Here is a 23,831-nt window from a genome sequence, read left to right on the forward strand (position 1 = left end):
TTTTGTTGTTTGTGTTTTTTACTCTAATGACTAGAAACTTTGTCTCCATTCACAGTCGTCTCCATACATACCACACCACATCACCACACCACTGTCCATGTGTCTCCTGCTGTGAGAGGTCTGCATGTTTCATTGTGCCCTTAAGGGAGGTTCTCCTGTCCTCTTTAGATGAAGGCACTGAGTCGCAGAGTAATTGAGTTACTTGCCAAAGTGAAGGGCTAGGAACTGGAATTTGAATACATGCCTCAGTGGTACCAACCACAAAACTTAGTGTAATTTATAACGGTGACCAAAGATGTAAAATCCTGGAGATGTTTTAGAGTCAGTAAAGATTAAATTGTAATAATATGGCTTTTGCGTTACTACATTTTGATAAATCCTATTCATTTGGAAGTCATGCATGGTATGTGTGGCACCTCTCTATCAAACAGTGTCTTTTTTGACCCAACTATGTGGAATAACAGAGATTATATTGTGCTTACCATTTATAAATATATGTATAAAAGAGAAAAAGAGAGAATGAATGGATCTGTTTGTCAGTGGGCCAGCTGACTGAGATGGAATGCTGCAGCAGCATGAAGCCAACTGACTCCTAAGATAGGAAAGTGTGTGGAAGACTCTGTGTCAAGATCAGGTTTTTTTTTTTTTTTTTTTAATAGAGGCATGTTTTTCTTTATTTATTTGTTTGCTTGTTTGTTTGTTTTGTTTATACATGCACTGGGTACAGTCAGAAGCGCGGGAGGGTGAGAGAATTCACCGGAGCCAGAGCGGGGAGCAGAGCAGGCAGAAAGACCGAAGTACACTGCTGAGGGGAGCAGCGGGCGGCAGGAGGGGTCTGCGCGCCATGTGGGACCCTCCTCCGGTGGCCGGGGAGCAGCCGGGGATTGAACCGGCGCCGCAGAGGCCGCGGGCAGCTTCGCAACCCAGCGCTCTACCGCTGCACCACCGGGGAGGCCCAAGATCAGGTTTTAAGATTCATCTAGGAAGTAGAATAAGTACTAGGTAGGTCTTTAAGTCACCAATAGAAAGACCTCATGTTTATGATACTAAAATTCTCCATAAACTTTAATGTCAAGCAGAGGTTCATTGATACTGGTGTTGGAATTTTTCTGTGGAAGAAGACAGATCTGAATCAGAGGTGCCTTTCAAATAGGCTGTTTGGAGGTAACTGGGCAAATGGAATTACCCTGGGGTCTTTAGAACTTGAACTTGAAGTTTAATTTACAGAAGGATAGATTGGTTTACCAGAGTTGGGTATGGTTTATCTCTTGAGCGAGGAGAGTAGGGTTATAGAATGTAGTACTACAAAGATTATATTGCCACTGTAGTATTTTGGCATTTTTCCAAATACTTACAGCCCTCTTGGACAAGTATAACACTGCTTTGTAGGAAACAGAAAAAAGTGTTTACATCCAGAACATATTGAGTGGGTGTGCTGAGTTCAGCAGCCAGGTCATGTCCCCCAGGCCTACTGTTGTGGTTTATTCAGCTGACAAGCACAGGGAATCAATACAGTCAGCCCTCCCACCCCCGCCCTCCATCTCTCTTATTTGTATGTTTTCTTTTCCTTTTTCCTGCACACAGCCAAGTCTAGCATTTAAAACTAAGTAGTGCACAGCCTGGGACCTGCTTCCCAGAAACTCATCTGTAAATATAGGTGTTTGTTTTTCTTGGAAGGTGTTTTGTTCTTGTTGCTTTGCTTGATGCGTGCAGTGCAAATGTGACTGTTCTCCCTCATTTTAGATTGAGGTTCTTTGTGTATGAATATAAGGGTCTGTATTTCAGGAGTTGGCATGATAGCTAGAGGAGGGATGTGTGGTTCTGGCATCTGCAGGGTGTTGAATCATTCAAACTTAGTGATATGGGGAGTAGTAGAAAGATGTGCTGCAGGAAAATTGTCACATGTCCCCATAGCTCTGCCTTTCTGTTCTGCACTTTATATCAGTTGCACTCATATTGGTGATAACCTGGCCTTGAAATTAGATAAAGTAATGTAAGTATAAGAATGTATATAATCAACATATGTTCATTTCCATTGCCTAAAGGTAGCAAAACTGTAACTAATTTAAAACAGTACACAGTTTACATGAGATTTTGGGAAGTTTTTGGGTTTAGTTTACTTCACAAATAAAAAAAGCTGTTCCTTGAATATGAAACTGCAAGTCAAGGAGGAATGATGGAGACAATAGCAAATGCTGCTACTCGTATTATACAGATTGTATAGTCAGGGGAAAGTGAGCCTTAAACATAAATTACTCTCAAATGACTACAAAAAGAGTAACAATATCTAACATGTATTGGGAGTTTGTTGTTTACAGGACTTTGTGCTACCTACTTAACATCATTTATCTGATTTGATTTTCTCAGATACATGTATATGTGCATACACGAGAGATAGGTATGTGCGCTTTACTTAATATTAATGGGAAAGAGTAGTAAACATGTTGACCTGGATTCTTTGTTTTGTAACTGGTTGTAATCATCAGTCCAGTGAACATGAACATTTTTTTCACATTTTTCACTCCTGATCGGTCACCTGTAGAGAGAGAATAAGACTAGGGCCTCCCTGGTGGCGCAGGCGGTTTAGCGCAGTGCTCTGAGGCTGTCCGCAGCCTCTGCAGCACTGTTCGATCCTGGCTGGCCAGGGATATGCCCACATGGCGCGGCAGACCTCTCCTGCCTCGCCTGCTGCTCCCCTCTGCAGTGTATTTCAGTCAGTCTGCCTGTTCTGTTCCCTGCTCTGTCTCTGGTGAATCCTCTCACCCTCCTGCACATCTGGCTGTACCCCGGTTCTTATATGCGTAAATAAATAAATTAAAAAAAAAATGAGAGAGAGTAAGACTAAACATCATGAGCTTCTCTTTCAGTTGTGTACTTTTTCATTATAAAAGGTTACGAACTGTCATTTACATGTTGTTCAATCCTTGAAGAAAGGCTTCCAAGAAAACAGGATGTAACCAGTATTATAAATGGGAGATTAGAGAAATGTTTCATTCTCCCAGGTTCCCCAGAAAGGATGACTTTCCAGACAGATTTTATTTTGAAGATGTAACTAGATTAGAGAGCAGGCTGATTTCTCCTGTTGTGGGCTTCCCTGGCTACAGTGACTGATATTAATACTTCAATGATTAAATAAAAATAATAGTGACTATGAAAGATGACTGACTGATGATTCACTTTGGGGAACTATTTGGCTGGTTGCCTGAGTCCTGTTGCCAGGAACGAAACTGAGTATATTTTAGCAGCATCCTCTTGGCTATTAAAATTTAGGATGTCAGGTAGTTGGGTGGATCAAGAATATAGGTCATGGAAGGAAGTAGCTTTGAGGTTAGTTGAATTGAGCAGGCAGATCATGTGTTGAATTTGTAAACAACCTCCTGCTACCCTCAAATGTTGCAATTTTTAAGTGAACTGGCAGGAAAATTGGTACATTAGGGCCTTCCCGGGTGGTGCAAGGGGTTAAGACACAGCACTATGAAGCTGTCCGCAGCCACTGCAACATGAGTTCAATCCCTAGCCAGGGAGCTACCACATGGTGCAGCAGACCTCTCCTGTCTTGCCTCAGCAGTGTATTTTAGTCAGTCCACTTGTTCTGTTCCCCACTGTCTCTGGTGAACCCTCTCACCTCCCCCCCCCCCACCTCTGGCCTGTATCCCAATTCTTGTATGCATAAATAAATCTTTAAAAAAAATTGGTACATTATTCAGAATCAGGTGACTCAACCTAATGTCTCAGTAATGGTAAAGGGGAAAATGCCAATGTGGAAAAAAGTAGCAAAGGAAGAACCCATTACTTAGTGTGATTTGAGGACGCCGACGGGTTGCTTTTCCTAGACATTTTCTTGGCATGATGACTTCCCACTGCCTTGTAGAGGGAGTCTGAAATTCTGGTGCCTGGTGTCCAGGGCCCCACCTTTTTAACGTGGTCTCACACAGCCCACTCCTTATTCTCTTGTTTATCTGTGAGGCTCCCAGTCTTTTACCGTTTATATCCATACTATTCACACTTTCCCTTAACCTAAAATAATGAGAATACTAACTTCTAATTTATCAGTTACTTCTTGTGAACTTACTTTGTGGTAACTACTTACATATATCATCCAACTTAACTTTTCCCAATTCAATGAGGCAGTTAATATCATTATTATCACCATCATCCTTTGCATCCTTATCACTATTATCATCTCCATGTTAACAGTGAGGAAACTGAGATGTAGTTTAACTTACCTAAGATTTCACTGTTAGTGATTGGAACAATAAGGATTGCAACTCAGGTGGACCATCTCCAGAGCCTAAATATTAAAGCCACATCATGCCATTTTATGTTGTTCTTTACTGCCCTCAACCACATCCTGTGCAAGCCTAGTTCATAACTTTTTGGCTTTCCATAACAAAAAAAATAATGGCTTCTTCTCTGAGGGCATATTGTGTAACTATTATGTTCTGTTTTGTTATTTGTGTAGTTATGCTCTCCCCTTCTGCTTTACTGAGCCTGAGTTAACCTCATATCTGTATCTCCAGCTTTATATTGTTTTTATTCAGTGTTTGCTGATTTAACATGGCAACTGGCTATGACCCAGTAACTTTTTGAGTGTTTTAGTTTACATTTTTTAAAGACAGTGAATAATTCTGTTAAATTGCCAGTGCTTTTTCTGAAACTATTACTAACTTAAAAATGGCTATGCATTTTTTATATGTTAATTATTGTATCTCTAGTTTCAATCAAGTAGAATTGTTGGATTGCTTAGTTCAGACAGGTTACAGTAGAGAAACACTGTAGCGTAAGTATCATGGAAAGATGGTGATCATACAGACTTCTCTTTTGAGACCTGGTTTTGCCACTTATATTATGCATGGATGAGTTCCTCAAACTCTTGGTCCTACAGTTTCCTTTTCTGTTAAATGGAGAAGATAATACCTACTCACTGGACTATGAAACAATCAGTTTAGATAATGCATGAAAGCCTAAGTGCTTGAGACTGTCTAATAACCAATAAGTGGTACATATTTTTGACCCTTCATTTTGATTGACTAGATCTCATCTTTAATTTTGAATTACAATGACTGACTTTTTCAACTTCATTTAATTTGGTAATTTATTAAAACATTTTTAAAGTTGAGGTAACATTGTGCTTGTTCATTTTAACTGGCTTTTTAATTCAAGTGGTGTAATTCAAGATCACAAATAAGAATTAATTAGAGTCAAGATTGGAATCCAGCTAATACAACACCAGAATCCAGCTAGTTAACCTCAGTCCTATACTGTCTCATTAAGTCCCATCCCTTATTACTGTGCTGCCCAAACATTCTGGTGCAATCCATCACATTTCCTTGCAGTTTTGGTAGCAAAAAGTAATGGTTCCTGGAAGGGGTAAAGTGGGGAGTTGTTTGGGTATAGAGTTTCATTTTTGCTTGCTGCACTTGCTGGACAGCTCTGTTATACAACACAGGTCCCTATAGTTAATGCTACTGAATTACCCATTTAAAAGTGGGCAAGTGGCACATTTTATTTCCTGTATTTTTTGCCACAAATTTAAAGAAAAAGTAATGGCTGCTTCTTTTGAGTAATAAAATTTCTGTATCTTTAGCAACTCTTAAGATTCTCTAAGCTATTTCTCTTGTGGCATGCTTTCCCCTGCCTTTTTTAAACAACACTGCTTGTGAAGTCCATGAACTTTATTCTTTCTATGCAGCGTAGGTGGTTATGTAATAGAAGAATTTCTGTTGTAGAATCTGGTAATTTAACACTTGCAATTTTTAATTTAGAGATTATCAAAACAAAGGTATATTACATAAGGTGTATTTGATAATTACTTTCACCACTGTTTGTGTGCATATTACTGTAGGTTTTTCAACCTAAGTCTTGAGAATATCAGATAAAAAGAAGGTTGTTTTGCAAGTTTTCATTGTTTCCGTGAACCTAAGACAAGAGCTGGCATCAGAAAACTGTATCCTTAGGCCATAAATTTATTTAGTTCTGAATAGTTTGGATACCTTAATTCTGCTGTGTTGCATATGGTAATTAATCTTCAAGTGTAACTTTATGATAGGCTATCATAATTTCTTAAACCATAATTCATTACTCTGTCATGGACCAGAAATTTGTATATTTCCTTGTTACTTACTTAATCATTGTGCCTTCTGTTTTCAAAAGATTCTGAGATGGAAACCACATTGAAAAAAAAAGTAAAATAGTACAGTTATGGGTAAAATCAGAATACAAACCATATATATAGCTACCACTTGGGGTAGAATTATTATAGTCAAAACTATTTGAATTTACGGGCCACAAAAGAAAACAGTTCAGGTTTCATTGCTTATTATATGTGGTAGAAAAATGGCTAGGACATCAGATTTCTTTTCAGGAAAATGTTGGTGGAATTGAACATGAAGATTCCTCCCCCTCGTCCACCATGAATGCTTAAGTGAAGGATAATTGCTAATGAACAATAGGAAGTTAACATTGACTTTGTATTGCTTTTATAAAAAATGAAAATGGTCTTTGGTGTGTAGCCTTTGTTAACAGTTGCAGCATGAACACTCAATTGGTAGAGAAGTATGACTGAGTTAGCTTCCTTTTTACTGCCCAGCACCCACTGTCATATACTGGGTCAGACTTTGGGGATAAAAAAATATATGGCCCTTGAAGTACTTACTCCACTAGGGAGATTAATTAGACAAACAGATTATTAGCATGTAGGGTGTGAGGTGCCATAAAGGAACCATGTATCCAGTGCCATTGGGGCCCAGCCAGGGGTTACACCTTGGATAGTTGGGGGGAAAGTTGTAATGATGAGTTATATTTTAACTGATTCTTTAAGTTTGCCAGGTTGAAGGAAATGAAGAGACGTTCCTTACAGAATACTTTTGAATGTTCTAACTTATGTTAGGAACTTTCACAATCTAATCTAACTTTCACTAAACTTTTACTTCTGTGTCATGTCTTCAGTGGCTCTTTGGCCTGTACTAGACTTCAGTAACTTTGTGATTAAATTTTCTGTGATGACTGCAGTGCAGACAGACATCCTAGCATGTGGTCAAAACCCAGAATGGGTAAAATGATGGTTTTGAAAAGAAGGAAAGGAAGTAGATGAGGTAGAGGTGTCACTGTGCCAAAAAATTTTGAAGTTGATTTACATTTTCAGCTAAATAGAAGAGGAATCTATTTTTATACATGTAGCAAAGGGACCTAGAGATTAACCCAATATTTTCCTCAGAAAATAACTTGAATTCTTATGAATTACCTGCACAGACATTTCCCTTGGACCCCAGTGTCCTGCCCCATGCAACACAAAAGAAACGAGTTCACTCTAAAAGAGTTTAAGACCAGTTATTATCATCGAAAAACAACATTCCTGAACTTTAGGCCTCCAAAGTATCTGATTTTAAATAGAGCTGCTTCCTTGTGGCCCCTGTAGGATTACTTAGCTGTGCATTATATGCTGGAGCTGCTGAGAGGTTTGACCCATGTATTATTTTAGATGCTAGGTAAATGATTACCACATGCAATTTTATTTCTAATGTTATTGATATTGAGTGACTTCTCCTGACAACATCTAGTTGTTAGGGCTCAAAAAGACTTTTCAAAACTCTTGTTCAGAACACACACAGGTCTTTCACACTTCAGAATCTCTGGTATCTACCTGCTTGACTGTTACCTTTATATATCGTGGCAATCTCAGACATACACAGTGCCACTTGGAAATCCATTCTTCATCACTTTTTCTAGATATCTTCTTTGTGTTCCTCTCATTAAATGAACTTACTATTCACCTAGTGACTCAAGATATAAGCAGTATATTAATTATTGACATCCTCTCTCAGTCCTTAAGTCTTAAGCAATCAGACTAACTCAATATTTCTGACATCTAGACACTTAACTTCATTTTATGTGCCATAAACCTTGTCCACATCACCATCATCCATTTGAATATTGTCCTAGTATCCTGAATGGCCACCCTGCTTCCACTTTTGCTGTTCTGATCAGTTTCCCACATAGTACCTACAGTGATCTTTATAAAATATAACTTAATAATATCATTTCATTATGCTTACAAGCTTTCAATGGCTTCTCACTGTATTTTAGATAAATTAACAAATATTTACCCTGGTCTATATGGATGAGTTTGATAAGCCCTTGACTGACCTCTCCAACTTAGTTTTTCCCCATTCTCTTTTACTTTCTCTCGCAGCATGCTGACTTTCTCTTAACTCTTTGCATGTGCCACGCTCTTTCCTGCCTGAGCGTCATTTCCCTGTTTTTCTCTGCCTAGAATGCTGTCTAGTTACTCCTTTTTATCTTAACTTAATGGTTACTATTTTTTTTAAAGATTTTAAAATATTTATTTTTGCATAGAAGAACTGGGTGTAGGCAAGAGGTGCAGGGGGTGAAAGGATTCACCAGAGGCAGAGTAGGGAGCAGAATGACTGAAATACACTGCTAAGTGAAGAAGCAAATGAGACAGGAGAGGTCTGCTGCACCATATGTGGATTAGCTCCCTGGCTGGGGCTGGAACTCAGGCCTTAGGTGTGATTGCACTGAGATTTAACTCCTAGGCCACCAGGGAGGCCCTGGTTACTATTTTTTGAGTGGTCTTTTCAGACCATTCAATCTAAAGTTGCCCTTTTATAATCCCTATCAAGACTTAATCGGAATTTTAGAAGATGAGTTTGTTCCATCTGTATGTCCTGCATCTAATATGATACTCCATAGGTATCATATCTGTATAGGTCCCCGAGGCACAGTGGAGCACAGTGTACAGGAATGCTGCTTCATAAACATTTGTTGAATAAGACTTTGATTAAAATAAAATTCAACTGAGAAAGGAGCATCTTGACTTTGCCTTTGCAGAACAACAACTGATTCCTGTGTTGTGCTTGCAAACTGCTTCCAAATGAGTGTCAACTTGAGCACTAAAAGAAAGTCAGTTATTTCCCATTTTGCCTTACAGCCAAAAAAAAAAAAAATAATAATCTTGGTGGTATCTTTGGTGTTTGTCCTTGAGAATCCAGAACACTAAGAGGTTAGGTCATATTTGGCTTATTTTAAGCTGTCAAACCTTGAAAAAGTCAACCAAATTCTCCCAGGTCTGTTTCCCCATATATAAAATGAGGAAAATTGTAACTATCCCATGGGCTTGTTATGAGGATTACATGAGATTATTTTTGCAGAGTGCTGGGCATTTTGTTAGAGTTCAGACATTCTCTCTCTTCTCTATATAACAAGAGAGTAATAAGAATTTGGAGAAAAAAATCATATAAATTACCTCACAATCTTAGTGTTTTTATTTAGTGCAAAATCATACCCAAATGAGGGTCAAGATTAGTTTAAGAGGAAATAATCCATCTCTAGGGTACAAATAAGCTGTGATGGACTAGTTATTTAATGGTCAATAGCATTGGGCGTCCTCAAAAAGATACACAGGGAATTCTCCTTTGCTTATCCCCAGGGTTGTATATAACATTGTAAAATTGTAATAGCAAATGAGTATAAATAAATTTCCATTCTGGTTAAGTAGATATTCTATGGAGATAGGACACATGAAAACATTTTCTCCATTTTAGATATTCCTATGGAGAAACATTTGTAGTAACAATGAAAACTCTGGATTCCCAAACACTGCAGTTTTGTTGTCCGTTTTGAGGGAAGTTAAAAAATTTATATTCTGAAGACAGGTTATTATAGTGAAATAGGTTAGATTCACATTGGTAGGTAGAATGTATCTTAGCACCTACTTAGGTATATTAGTCTCTTTGCTATATTGAGTTTAAGGGAAAATGCTTGAGTTGTGTCTGTCAAATTCATCAAAGAGTAATTCTCAGAATAACTTGATTAGCCTTCCTTGCCTCTATTAAATTTGCCTCACTGGATGTCATGTGGCAGTAACAATGGCAAGGGGAATTGTTTCTCCATAAGTCAAATCTTTCAGAGAGCATTAAAAGACTTGAGCATTAAAAGTTCAAGCCCTTTGCATTTGTCTGCTCAAGTGTCGATCCAAACAAGGACCTGTGTAGGTAAGATTTACTCTTGGTTAGAGGGATAGAGAGTAATATTAATAGACGTAAGGCATTAACTGACTGCTTAGCTTAGTTGCTTAGATGTGAGAACTTTGAGGACAAGAGAAAAGATGTGGATTTCTTTTGTGTCTTGTTTACTCTCTCATGTTTTGTGGCCAAAGTTCTCACCTCAGACCCTAGCCAGCAATGTCTTGAAAATTTGTTTGATTGGACGTTTGGGACATTAGACTAGAAAAATGTGAATGTACCTGGGCAGATTTATGACCACCACTATAGAAGGTGTGCTGTATTGACAGAGCATTGATACGTGTACTGATGTCTAGACATTACTATTAGCTTATGATCAGTTTCTCACTGCAAATTCAATTTCATAAAACAATATAGCTTAACTGAAAATTGTGGCTGCTAATGTCAACATTGTCCCAAAGGAGTGCTGTCATCTTATGGGGTATACTGTAATTATTTGCATTGTTTTCAGTTTTAAAAAAGAAATGTTCCTTTACTTATATTGTCTGTTAAAGTGAGTATAAGTTGATATTCTCTTTCAATAGTCTGGTTATTGAATTTTCTTTCGGTACTTTTTGTTCTTTGTCTGGCTGCTGCTGCAGTGCTTTAACAAGCAATTAAAGTGATATCTTCTCAACAGTTTTTGACCTTTTCTTGAGTAGAATGGGAGCCTTCTATTAAATAAAATAGTGTGTTACTTTTGCTGAAATGCAGGACTGATAGTTCAAAACAGATGACTCTAGACGTCCCAGCAGAGGACTTCAGAGTCTTTCTCTCTCCGCTAAACTGATTTGATGTTTAAATGGCTTCTTAAGAGTCTTTTGGTTTCATCAGGTGCTAAGAATTGAAAAAGAAGTCATGAAAGAACCACAGTAGTATGCTTTGGTCTGTCTATGAGTTGCCTATCAGCAGCTTATTATGGAATGTGACTTAACATTCTCTCTCTCTTTTTAACAGAATGCTATGAACCTACCCCCTGACAAAGCCCGGTTACTGCGGCAGTATGACAATGAAAAAAAGTGGGAACTGATTTGTGATCAGGTAAGAAACAGCAATGCCTTTATTAAAAAATAATGACAGTAGAGAACCAGATTTCCTTCCTAAATATACTAGATTTTTTTCAGGAGATGAATGGATTTCTGTTACTGTCTGATTTCTTAGGATCAAAGGAAAACTTAGAAATGAATTATTTTATTCATGCTTTATTTTAATTCTTTTATTTATTTTGAAACATTTTGAATTAGATAGTTTGGAAAATTTGGTCAAGTGGGCAAACCATATTCAGGGGATCTGTTTGTGTAGTTACCTTGCACAGCAGTTTATGCTGCTTGCATAATGCCAGCCATTTGACGTAGTTGCTATTCCTAGTCACGCGTATTGATATATACTCATGTAAGATGGTGAATTGTTCATAAAGAAACACTCATTAGGTGGGTAAAAAAATTATTTCAGAAGTTCTCCGGCTTTTTTTTTTTTTTTGGTCATTATTAACTCATAATGCATTCAGGCTATTCAGAGAGATTTCAATGAAAATTGAAATTCTCCATTTCTTTCTGTTTTCCAAATTTTGCTCCTTAGATGTCCTCTGGTAAAATTTGAAGTCTCTCCTAACAACTTTTTTTTTATGTGTGTGTTTTAAAAAACAAACCAAAATTATATGAACACACACATTCTTCTGTATTTTGATACCTTCATTGGTTGGTGTATATGTCTCTATCTCCTTCTTTTAAATGGTAGGTAGTATACCACTGTAATTGGTAGTAACTTTTTGGCACTTCATCACAGCACTTAGTATAGGTAAAATGTTTTAAAATGTTGGAAAGATTACTCTTAAAATACAGAGGAGGCTCTGTATATGAAATCTTTTATTTTGTGCCATTAGTTTTAAGGTGATTATGTTCCCCTCACCCTGCCACCACCCTAAAGTTTCTTGGGGACTGTTGTAATTCCTCCTAACACAGCTCCTTTGGGTCTCTACTGTGGGGGCAAAATGTGTCAGGGGAGTGGAAAGTTTTTTGTTCCTCTCAGGTAGAGTGTCCCCGTTCCCTTAGAAATTGATGCCTAGAGTTTGCATGGAACTTCAGAAGCCCTCGTTCTGTGTGTGTGTTGTTTTACCTTAGCACCTAATTCAAGCAGCAGTGGAAAGGTGGTAAAATCATCCTCTCCTTTCCAGGCTATATTTGAGCCCCAAGAGTAGGTAGTAATTGAAGAGGAAGTTTACTGCTTTTGTGACTATATCCCAAAAGAATGCATTTTTGCTGACAGTCTCCTTCCTGAGACTTAATTTTTATCTAGACGTATTATTGCAAGGAAAAAAAATGATTTTATAGTGGCAATAGACAAAGATAAGAGATAATTACTATTAAAGGAAATGTATTGCCACAAATGAGGGAGATGCCAGGGGCTGAAAAATTCTCCAGTGTGACAGGTTGTGATAGAGTGGAGAGCACAGCAAGGAAGACTCCTGAGGTGACATTTTGTTAGTGTTGAGAGGAAGGGCTAAATCCTCCTTCCTTCCTCACACCTGCAAAATTCACTGTCATCTCAGTTTGCTCTGCTCCTTCTGGCTTTATTGAGTTATTTTTGCATCTCCAATATGCCAAAGGGGAAGACAGCTGATGATTGAAGATTTCTAATAACTGTACTTTTTTCTGATACCAAAAGTAGCTTTGTAGGGTTGATGATGAGCCAAGGGGATTCTGAGGCTGAGAGAGGAACAAATCTTCAAGTTTAGGCTATTATTGCCTTTAAAAGTGACCATGCTAGGACATGGAAAATATAGCTACTTCATCTATTCCTATCTGGCAGTCGCTTCAATGCATGTCGAAAGCTCCAAACTTTCATCAGTTTTGAGGCGTTATGGGTGATTTATTAATACCAATAACAATATTACAAAGACCCAACATTTCATAGGCACATTTCCTTAATAAGAGCTTTGCATTTATTTTTTTTAAAGTTATACTTATTATGCTTCCATTCAACACACGGCAGAAACTGAGACTTAAAGTCAAAGTTCATTGCCAAAGGTCATTTAACTGTTCAAAGTTAAAGTGGTATACTGCTCCGATTTTGGAAAATATACAGATTTTGGTGTCTGTACCTTTAACTATTATTCTTTTTTCCCTTTCTCACAAAGCGCTTAAGTCTGCAAATTATATGCTAAATACAAACAAAAATACAGGTTATCTTTACTTTTCTGGCTTGCCTTCTAGCATGTTTTCTTGTGAAGGAGAAAAGGTGGGGAGTTGTAATGTGGGCCCTGAATCTCACCTACTCTTGTGCACTAAGGTGAACTGACATTTTTGACTAAGCTTTAATCATTGTGAGATTGTGTCCAGCAGAAGACTGAATTTTTGCTAATTAAGGGTAACCTAAAGGTATGTCACACGTGTCAGTATTATTTCTTCTGCATGTTTGTGAGGGAAAACATAAGAACCACAAACCTAAAACATTCTTTATGTGTTAATGTGGTGAATATAATGTGTTGGTTTTTATTGACTAAATGTTTATTTCTTACTATTTCATGCAACATGCTGCATGTAATACATATATAATACAAATATATATAGAATACATATGGCTCTCCTAACTTATATCTATTTATGGTACTTAAACTGATAGACACTCAAAATGCATTTACTTTTATGACTTCATTTATATGAAATGTCCACAGTAGAAAATATAGATAGGAAGTAGATTAGTAATTGTCATGGATTGGAAGGGGGAATGGAGAGTGATTGTTAATGGTTGTGGGGTTTCTTTTTGGTGTGATGAAAACTACTGGTGGGATTAACGTAGTGGTGACATAGTTACATAGCCTGTGATTATACTAAACTTGTTCACTTTAAAAGTATGGATTTTATGGCATGTGAATTATATCTGAAATAGAATTTAGATATTTGAGATATTTAGGGACCTCAAATAGATCTTTGCTCTGCAACAATCGGGAAAAGGAAGAGAAATGATACCATTTTTATTTCAATTTAAGAGAAATGACATTTTCTTATTTGATGCTAATCTGAACAAACTGTAAAAAGACTTTTTGAGAAAATTGGAGACATTTGATTAGTGATCCAAAGATGTTAGAGGAAAAAAAAAAAAGATGTTAGAGGACTTGAAAACATCATTGTTGACTTAGTTGCATTTGATTTTGATATTATGATAATGTAAGAACCTGTCTTTTATTTTTTAGAAATGTGTACTTTTTGGTATAAGGAGATATAGCTGGGGTTTGCTGTAAAATACTTTACCAGAGGGGGAAAAAAATAAAAAGGGATCGTTTAAGGAAATGCGAAAAAATCTTGATAATTGTTGACTTTTGTAGTAGACTGTTATCTTTTATAGTATACTTGAAACTTTTGTTTATGTTTGAGAATTTATGAAAGATGCTTGTACATGATAACCTTCATTTTTTCACTATCTGTAAAATATAGTCAATGTTAACATTCTTAAATTATCTCAAGGCACTATAGAAGCAATATATAAATAAAATATATAGAACAAAACTTGGCCCATAATAAGCGCTTGATAAATTGTGTGGCTGCTTCTGGTATTGCTGAGGGACTCAGATATTAAGTATTGGTCCCATTATTTTTTTTTTATTATTATCGACTTTAAAGGATTCAGGAAAGTTTATTTGGTTTAACAGATTATCATGTGTTACCTAAATGTGCTTGTGACTTGAATGCCTGTTGCATGATGTTTCAAGAAAAGCCACAGCAATAGACTTTTCAGTCCAAGAAAAGACCACGCCAGATTGCTTCTTTTTAGTGAGTCTTAATAATGACTGTGGTGTGTTGTCACTGATATCTGTCACATGAGACATTGCCTGGCACCTGATGATCTGTGCACAGTGTAGTATATTGAGTACAAATATTAGTTTTATTTCATTTTAATAAACACAATGCAGAAACATTATCAATTGCTATTTAGGAAACATGTTATATACAAGGTGCACAAAGTGAAAATGGATGTTAAAGAAATTAAATTTCAAAATGAAATAGTTGAGCACGATTGTTAGAAGACCTGTGGAGAAAATATTTCAGATTTCAGTTCTAGAAAAATGTATCATGCACACTATGAATCGTGGAACTGGTCATGTTTCTCCTTTTTTTCCTTGACTGCTGAGTTGCTCAGAGCCAAATTTATGAGTTTCCCTCACAGAGTATACAGTATCATAGTGACTTATGTTCTGTTTACCAGCCTCATTTATGGCTTTATTTTTTCCCGCCTGCATTTTCCCTCTTTACTGATTTCCTCACTTAGTATGGAAGTTACTTTCATAAGACATCTTTTTGAACAAGGTGAACATAAAATAACACATCAGCTTTACTGGTGAGCAAAATTATATTTGCCTTGATAATGAAACTAATTTTGTATATGTTGTGGGCATTATGTGAATCAGAGCATTGAATCTACGGTCTTTCTCTAGATCAGCAAATATAGTGTCAAAATCCGTTGTCATGGTTCAGTTTAGGAACTCAGTTTAGTTTAATACAACTCATCATTGAATTGGAGACATGTATTTTCACACTTTCATGTGGTTGCCTTACTCTGTTACTTTGTTTTCGAAGTATTTAAATGCCTTTTTTTTTTAACCAAGAATCACATAAGGACATGGACCAGTGTCATTTGTTTGTGAAGCTACAGCACTTCGCTTAGTGCCTGAAACACAGCAGGTATCTATGGTGTGATGAGTGAAAGAAAGAATACTAAATACACTGTCTTGGAGACAGTGGAGAAGGAAGAAAAGACAAAAGGAAGAAGGAGGTAGGTGAGTGAGGTAGCCTAGAAGTAGTAGTTTGTTGTTTCTTTATCCGTTTCACCTTCTTTATCTACAATTGCTTATGGTGAGTGAAGGTTATCATCCCTGCTCAATCTTGGAAACATTTTTGAAAAGAGAAGAGTATCTGATGTAGATATGAAGGAATCTGTGCATTCCTGTATTGAAGCTCTGTCCTCACCTACCCAAGGTCAACTGAAATTTGGCTAATTCCAGAAGGAAGACAAGTTTTTAGGAGGTTAAATTCCAAAGAACCTCTATAGTGAAAGTATTCTGGTAATGTCATTTAGTCCTTTTTTGGATTATTACATAGGCAGAGATCACCTGAGTTTCTAGTGGATCACCAGTGTTAAGGTCACAGGGGAGAACTGTCTGAATGTGATGAGAGGAGCCCAAGAAAGAGGAAATTTCTTGATGAATTTTGGTGTGGGGTACATCCCAGAAAACCCATTTATGTATCATATTAAGTGGAAAGGGTTCCCCTGAATGCATCAGTTTGAGGGCTCTCTGGGGACATTGAAGTAAGAGTTACAAAAGCATGAGATCACGTGATTGGTGTAAAAAGCTGGAAATGTTAAGTTCCTGGCAACAGTGAATGAAAATCCACAAACTGTCTAGCAAGAAGAGGGCTCGTTCAGTGGACTTCTACCTTTGCGGAGAGAAATCCCCTTGCTCACACTTGCTTTAATTTTTGATCCTCCCTAAACTTAAACTCTCAACTACACTGTTGGGCTATTTCCTACAGGTGTAGGGCTCTTAGAAGTGGCTGCTATGGGTAAAGGCTGTGCTTATGGAGTTAGATATCCAGGATGAACTTTCAGATCATTATATCTGGAAGAGTTGTTCAACATCATTTATTTCAAGCCATTGTTTTTGTTTGTTTCTACTGGAAAAGTTAACATATGTTTGTCTCCCCGACCCCCCCCAAAAAATAAGCTCAACTACTGCGCCTCCGGGGAGGCCCTCCATGCTGAATGATTTTGTGGAAGTGGTTAATCAAAAATTCAAGACATTTTTGATAACTAACGGTGATGGTTGTAGATTCTGTGAATGTGTATAGTCCGTTAAGAAACTTAGAGGTACCACATCTGAGCTAGGTTAGAAAGCATCCTTGTGACTTTGCTGGTGATGGCATGATGTGTTTTGTGGGTGGTTGGATGTGGCTCTATCTTGCCTTGAAATGCTGACTGTTGTTTTGCATTATTGTCTTAAAGATTGGGATCCCTCCTTTACCTTCACTCATATGTAATAATTTGGGAGAAGGAAATTAAAGACAAACAAAAAAGGTGAAAATAAAGAGGTGGCAGGAAATTGTACCAATTTAAAACTTCAGCTTCTTGTGTGAAGTACTTCAGTGAGAGAAGATTTTAGCCCTCATTCCTTAGCATGTGACCTGATTCAGGTCCCTGGTGCCACTCTGTCAGAACTCAGTCAGGCTAGGGGCAGTAAGATACTCCCTCATGCAGAGATTCTCCAATACTTCATTACAGTGGGAATCACTTGCTTGTCTTTTTCAACACAACTGATCCATACCATTAATCATTAAGAACATAATTATTCTTTTAAACCCTTCACATGTACTTCCTAATACTATTTCTTTCAAAAGACTAGTCAGTTACTTATTGAATAACTATATCAGTAGTTAAGCCAGTTTGCCTCTGGAATCAAATCTCCAAAAAAAAATCTAAGAGCACATTTATTGATGTGATTTTGTGAGCCAGTTTGAGCTCTTTTCTGCCAGGGAGGCAAATATTTCTGAGACTAATAGGTGACTTCCTGTGGTCCTTCAGGTTCTAGGTAAGGAGGGCTGGTCCTTGGAGAATGAGGGATACTAAATGAATAGCAAAAAGTGGGGGTGGTGATGGTGGTGGTTATAGCCTATTTCAGTGTTGGAGGCTGCCATGTTGGTCACTTGAGAAGCATATGAATTGTATAGAAGGTGAAGGGAAAGGTAGTGATGCAGCAGTAGCTTTCCCTTTGCCCGCTCCCTCTCCCCTGGCTCCCCGGCTCCAGTCTTAATCTGCCTTCAGCTCCTACATCAAGTTCCAGGCTTTGATTCTACATTTAGCCACATTCTCTTCATTCTGACTTAACCAGCTGTTGGGTTAACAGTCATCTCATCCGCCCGCTTATTCAACCCTCTGGTTAGTTGGCATTTTTACGATTGTTTGATGTTAAATTGTTTGAATTTTTATTATGTTTCCATAATTCTGTGGTATGTTGATGCTATTTTATTTTTAAATCATTGCTAGGTTTTTTCAATCTGTTTAATTCTTTGTAAATTCTTTCAGATCCTTCGTGTTTTTATCATTTTGACACCTGATCTTACCCTCCCCCTGCCATGAAATCCTTCTTTGACCATGCATTAGTCAGATTTTTCTTTGATGTTTTGTCTGTCTGTCTGTCTGTCTGTCTAAGACTTGGTATGCATCTTATAAAAGCAAGATTTGGGCTCTGTAGAACTTAAAGGTGGTGAGGAGCTTGGCTTCTGACTGTGCCTCTGCTGAAACATTTAATGGAAGTGGTTAGTAAAAAATTTAGGATACTTGGCTTATTAATGCTGATCCGTGTAGATTGCATGAATGTACAATCCACTCTAGAAACTGTTAGAGATAGTAAGTACTATATGAAAGATTTATTTTCTTGTATCAAATAAAGCCATTAAAATTAAAATGAATAATAATTCCTTAATATCATCTATTGCCCAGTTCATTTTCCCCAATCATCCTTTATGTTTTTCCCACCTGTTTTAGTCAAATGAGAATCTATTCCAGAATCAATCGTATATTGCATCTGGCCTGTTATGTTCTTTTAAGTTTCTTCTAGTCTGGAACAGATCTTTATGTTTAAAATAGTGAAAGTAACTGACAAAGCTGTTTGAATAAGCATGTAGTTGTAGAGGCAAGGGAAAGCAGAGTGTGAAGTGAGAGGATATGGATGTGAGTTTTCCCTAAATAGGTGCCTCATGTAATATTTTGTTGGAAATTACTTTGGATGGTCATAGTACCAATTTGTTTGTTCTGAATTCCTGCAGAATGGCAGGCATGGACTGGCAAAGGGAGCTGTACTTTTGCCATCCTAAAATGGGGGAAAAAAACGTTTGAACTGTCTCTTGCTTGAGATTGCAAAGGAACTGTCGTCTTTTTCTGGAAGTCTCCAAATCTGAGGAAACGTATTGAGTTACTTGCTGTTAAAAAGACACATTTCTTTCAGTTTTTCTCTTGAAACCATTTCCTTTCCACGAATACTCACTCCGGTCTCTGATTCCTTGATTCAAAAATACTGGAAAAGCAATCAGAGGAGCAGATGCCAACTCTCTGTATGTTGCTCTCTTGTGTTTAATATCTCTGCAGTCCTGGAAAATTGAGGCTGAATTTAGAAGTGAGTTTACATCTTCCCTCTTCCAGAAGTTCCGTTGTCAGTTTTCATAGTGGGGAGAAAAGATGCTGGCCTAGCCCAGAGGGTTGGAGAGGGGGACAGGAGAGGGGAGAAAGGGAAATTAAAGAAGCAGTGGAGGAGGGAGTTGTTCCTTTTTAAAACTAACCCCTTTTGGCGGCTTGTTGTAAATGGTCTGTCAGAAATGCCATTCGGCATAACAGCCAGAACAAAAACCCAGGGCCCATTCTCTTTGGAAGCTTTTTGGTTATCTTTTGCCAAAATGAATATCATGTTACTTGCCCTCTGCCTGGTAATACAAATGGAATCATAGATTCCTCCCACCTTGACCCCCAAAACTACTTAATTGCCTGAGCTAGCCTAAACAACTTGGTTATGTTGTTTGAAATAAACTTACAATATGAGGGTCTTTTGTAAACTTGGCAACGTGTTACAGAAAAGGAAGAGTCGAGTAGCCAATTTCATGCATGTGGGCTAGGCTGAATTTGACCTTACACCCTATCTTTTAGAAAATTTAAGTGATTTTAATAGATTTATTATTCTAGGGTAACAAAAATTCTATTTTACATTGTTTTCACACTTGGACATTTAACTCATAATCTTTACTATGAAACACTATTTTCAATTTTCACACAACAGAAAAGTCAAATGGCTTTCTGGAAGTTAGCCAATAATTGCTTGAGCTACTAGCGAACGACTTTGAAGATTTCTGTGTCTTAAAAAGTGGCATAATGGGGGCCTCCTTGGTGAGGCAAGGGGTTGAGGTGCACCTTATGAAGCTATCTACAGCCACTGAAGCATGGCATGAGTTCGATCCCCGGTCAGGGAGCTACCCACATGGCGCAGCAGACCTCTCCTCACTTGCCCACTGCTCCCTTCAGCAGTGTATTTCAGCCGATCTGCCTGTTCTGTTCCCCTCTTGTCTCTGGTGAATCCTCTTAGCCCCCACACCTCTGGCCTGTACCCCAGTTGCATAAATAAATAAATCTTTTAAAAAAGTGGCCTAATGGTTTGGAAAGGTGTTTGAAAAACTTGCTAGTGAATGACCTATATCACCATATGGTTGTTGTTCTTTTCATCAGTTCTTTCACTGATCAGTCCTTTTCAAGAGTCCTTTCATTGCATGATTGATTATGCACACCGTGACGAATCATGTGTTAACTGCTAAGACCATAGTGCTTCAGAAAACATAATACTGAATATTTCAAAAGAGCTTGAAGAAAGATTAAGACATCCTCTTAAAAGTAAATTTTGGAACCTATGAATATGTAACAGAAAGCTCTCAAGCCATATATCCTAACCTACTGATTCATAAACATTTTGAAATTGTAAAACACGTTTGCAGATCCCCTGAGTCTTTATTTCTTGCAAAAGTATTAACTGACATAGTTGACTATTTAAATGAGCTTGTGCGAAACCAACAAAATATCAGGAGAAACTTTTGAAAAAAGGGAGTGGTGCTCAGTAACAAAGTAAATAAGTAAAATTTATCTGAAGAAATGGAACTGGAGGGGATTATACTAAGCAAAATAAGTAAGGAGAAAGATAAATACTGGGTGGTGACATTTATATGTGGAATATAAAGAAACCAAACAAAGGGTCAGACAAAAGCAAACCAATAACCAGCCCTTGAGGCAACCAGAAGGAGAGCATGAGAGCTGGCAGGGAGGCAACCCAGTGGAACATGGTAGAAGATTTTTGGGCTAAAACCCCTTAAAATAAATGCATGTTATAAACCAGCATTACCTTAACAAACATAATTGAGGAAAAGAATTTAACAAACATAATTGAGGAAAAGAAAGAAATTACTTTGAGGTGCCTTTTTTAAAAACCTCATCTTTTTTTTTTTAAAAAAGATTTATTTATTTGTACATACAAGAACCAGGGTATGGGCCAGAGGTGTGGGGGTGAGAGGATTCACCAGAGACAGAATGGGGAACAGAACAGGCAGACTGACTGAAATACACTGTTGAGGGGAGAAGCAGGCCAGTCAGGAGAGGTCTGCTGTGCCGTGTGTAGCTCCCTGGCAGGCCAGGGATTGAACTCATACTGCAGTGGCTGCAGATAGCTTCATAGGTTGCATCTTAACCCCTTGTGCCACCAGGGAGTCCTTTAAACCTCATCTTTATTGAGGTGTAATTCACATACAATGATGTTCACTGATTTTATGTTTTTCAAAGTGACTGGACATTTGGCATTCCTGCCAGCAATGTAGTTGAGTCATAATTGCTGCATATACTCAGTAATGCTTGTATATTATCACTTTTAAATTCTGGCTATTCTATGTTCATGTAAGTGGGATCTCATTGTGGTTTTTATTTGTATTACTGTAGTGCTATTGAACATCGTTTTATGTGCTGATTTATCCTTTGTGTATCTTCACTGAGCATTTCTCCTAGTTCATATCTTGTATTTTCATATTTGAAAGTGTCTTTCGAAGAACAAAAGTTCTTCTGATGAGGTAGAATTTATGTTATTTAAGTGGTTCGTGCATTGTGTTCTAAGAAATCTTTTCCTAATCTTGGGTCACAATGATTACCTCCTAAGGGAAAAAACAAAAACAAAAACAAAGATTATCTCCTGTGTTCCCTTCTGGAAGTTTTGATTCTTAGCCAGTGATTTATTTTGATTTGATTTTGGCACATAGGTGAAGGTAAGGATGACAGTTCATTGTTCCCTCCCCCCACCCCCCAATCAATATCCAAGTAGCAATTGCTGATAGACTTCTTTTTTCCATGAACTACCTTGGTATCTTTGAAAAGCCAAGTGGCCATATATGTGGGCCTGTATTTATGTTCTCTCTATTCTGTTCCATTAATCTTTATTTTTATCCTTATGTCAGTATAGCAATTTTGACTACTGTCTTGAAATCAAGTATTATGAGTTCTCCAACTTGGTTGTTTTCCAACATTATTTTGGCTATTTAATTCCTTTGCATTTTTATTTAAATTATTGAATAGACTTGTCACTTTCTAAGAAAAAACCTCTAATATTACAATTGAGTTTGCCTCAATTCTGTAGATCAATTTCAAGAGAACTGGCATCTTAACAATATTGACTCTTCTGATCTATGAACATGGCATTTCTATTTAAGTCTTTTATAATAACTTACAGGAATGTTTTGAAGTTTCCAGTGTACAGCTCTTGGATGTATTTTAATTTATTTCTAAGTATTTCATGCTGTTCAGTGTTATTTTAAGTGATACAATTTTAAAATGAAAGTTTCCAATGGTTTATTTTGAGAGAAACATGGTTTTTGAACAATTTCTATTTCATTGATCCACTTGTGGAGAAAAGGTGATAAATGCTGTATCTTTGCATTTATCAAAACCAAATGATACTTTGAACACTATGTTAATGGATTCTGTAAATGTAAACAGCAGTCAGGAAAACTTGACTCTTATAGTTAAGTCTATGCCTATAGTAAATGAAAGCAAATGGTAAGGGCATGATTAAAACCTGATAAGACATCCTGACCCCTCCCATTTCAGTTCTTTTCATAAGAATGTGTTCTTTGTGTGTCTAAGATACTTGTTGATTTTAGTGGAAGGTGGCTTCCTTTTCTACCTCTTCCCATGCTATCTACTCTCTTCTTTGAAGGTCTGCTGCATAGATTATGTCCTTCACAAATACTATGATTCCTTATGCTTAGCAAACACCTATTGAAATTCTAGGAATTATATCCGTGTATTTATACATTGTTTGAATTGGAACACATGAAGTTCAGACAACCCAGATCGTCTAATTGTAGTCAGAAACAATCCCTAAAATAAGAGCTTGCTTTACTTTGAAATTCTTGAGTAACTGAAAGATGTTAGTGTTCATATCTTAATCTTGAAATACTTGATGTTTTCTATAAGAAATCTCTCTCCCCACCCCATCAGGTTTAGACTCATATTTTTTTTTTCCTTCATGCTTTATTTGTATGATACATAGTTAGCTTTGAAAATTCTTACTAAAGATCTTCAGTATGTTTTTTTGTTTGGAGGACATCCTTAAGTAAGGTTTCTGGAAAGTGTAGTAAATGGAAGAAGAAGGGTTTCATTTTTCAGAGGAAGGGTTTCCATTTTTCAGAGGAAGAGACAATGAGGTATATTCTTGCCCCTTACATTTTTTTAAAGGTCTATTTATTTATGTATACAAGAGCTGGGGGACAGGCCAGAGATGCAGGGGGTGAAAGGACTCCCTAGAGACAGAGGGGGGAAGAGAAGAGGCAGACTGAAATAAACTGCTGAGGGGAGTAGTGGGCGCGCCAGGAGAGATCTGCTGTGCCGTGTGGGTTGCTCCCTGGCTGGCCGGGGATCGAACTCATGCTGCAGAGGCTGCGATTGCTTCATAGTGTGGTGCTTAAACCCTTGTGCCATCAGGGAGACCCCACCCCTTACTTTTTTTTTTTTAAAAGATTTATTTATTTATTTGTTTGTTTATTTATTTGCACAAGCACTAGTTACAGTCAGAAGCGCGGGAGGGGTGGCTTCTCGGACCCCCACCTTGGGTCCGGGAATTCCACCTAAGGTGCAATAAATTTTCCCTTCCTTTGAGAAGGAAAAAAAAAAAAAAAGAAGTGCGGGAGGGTGAGAGAATTCACCAGAGCCAGAGCGGGGAGCAGAGCAGGCAGAAGGACCGAAGTA

At 37.5% G+C, this 23,831-nt stretch overlaps 1 protein-coding gene across 4 annotated transcripts in view; it reads left to right on the top strand.

Moving 5' to 3' along the window:
* FMNL2 (formin like 2) overlaps positions 1-23,831 on the top strand; it is a gene marked incomplete at both ends in the record, with an annotated part of 274,318 nt that overhangs the window by 146,700 nt on the left and 103,787 nt on the right. For all 4 annotated transcript variants that reach the window (XM_084238495.1, XM_084238497.1, XM_084238496.1 and 1 more), the window contains one exon: positions 10,980-11,063. In XM_084238495.1, coding sequence (XP_084094621.1) covers positions 10,980-11,063 — 84 coding nt within the window. The remainder of the gene's footprint in view (positions 1-10,979; positions 11,064-23,831) is intronic.

The sequence above is a fragment of the Talpa europaea genome, assembly GCF_964194135.1.
Source record: "Talpa europaea genome assembly, chromosome: 1".
NCBI classification, from domain to species: domain Eukaryota; kingdom Metazoa; phylum Chordata; class Mammalia; order Eulipotyphla; family Talpidae; genus Talpa; species Talpa europaea.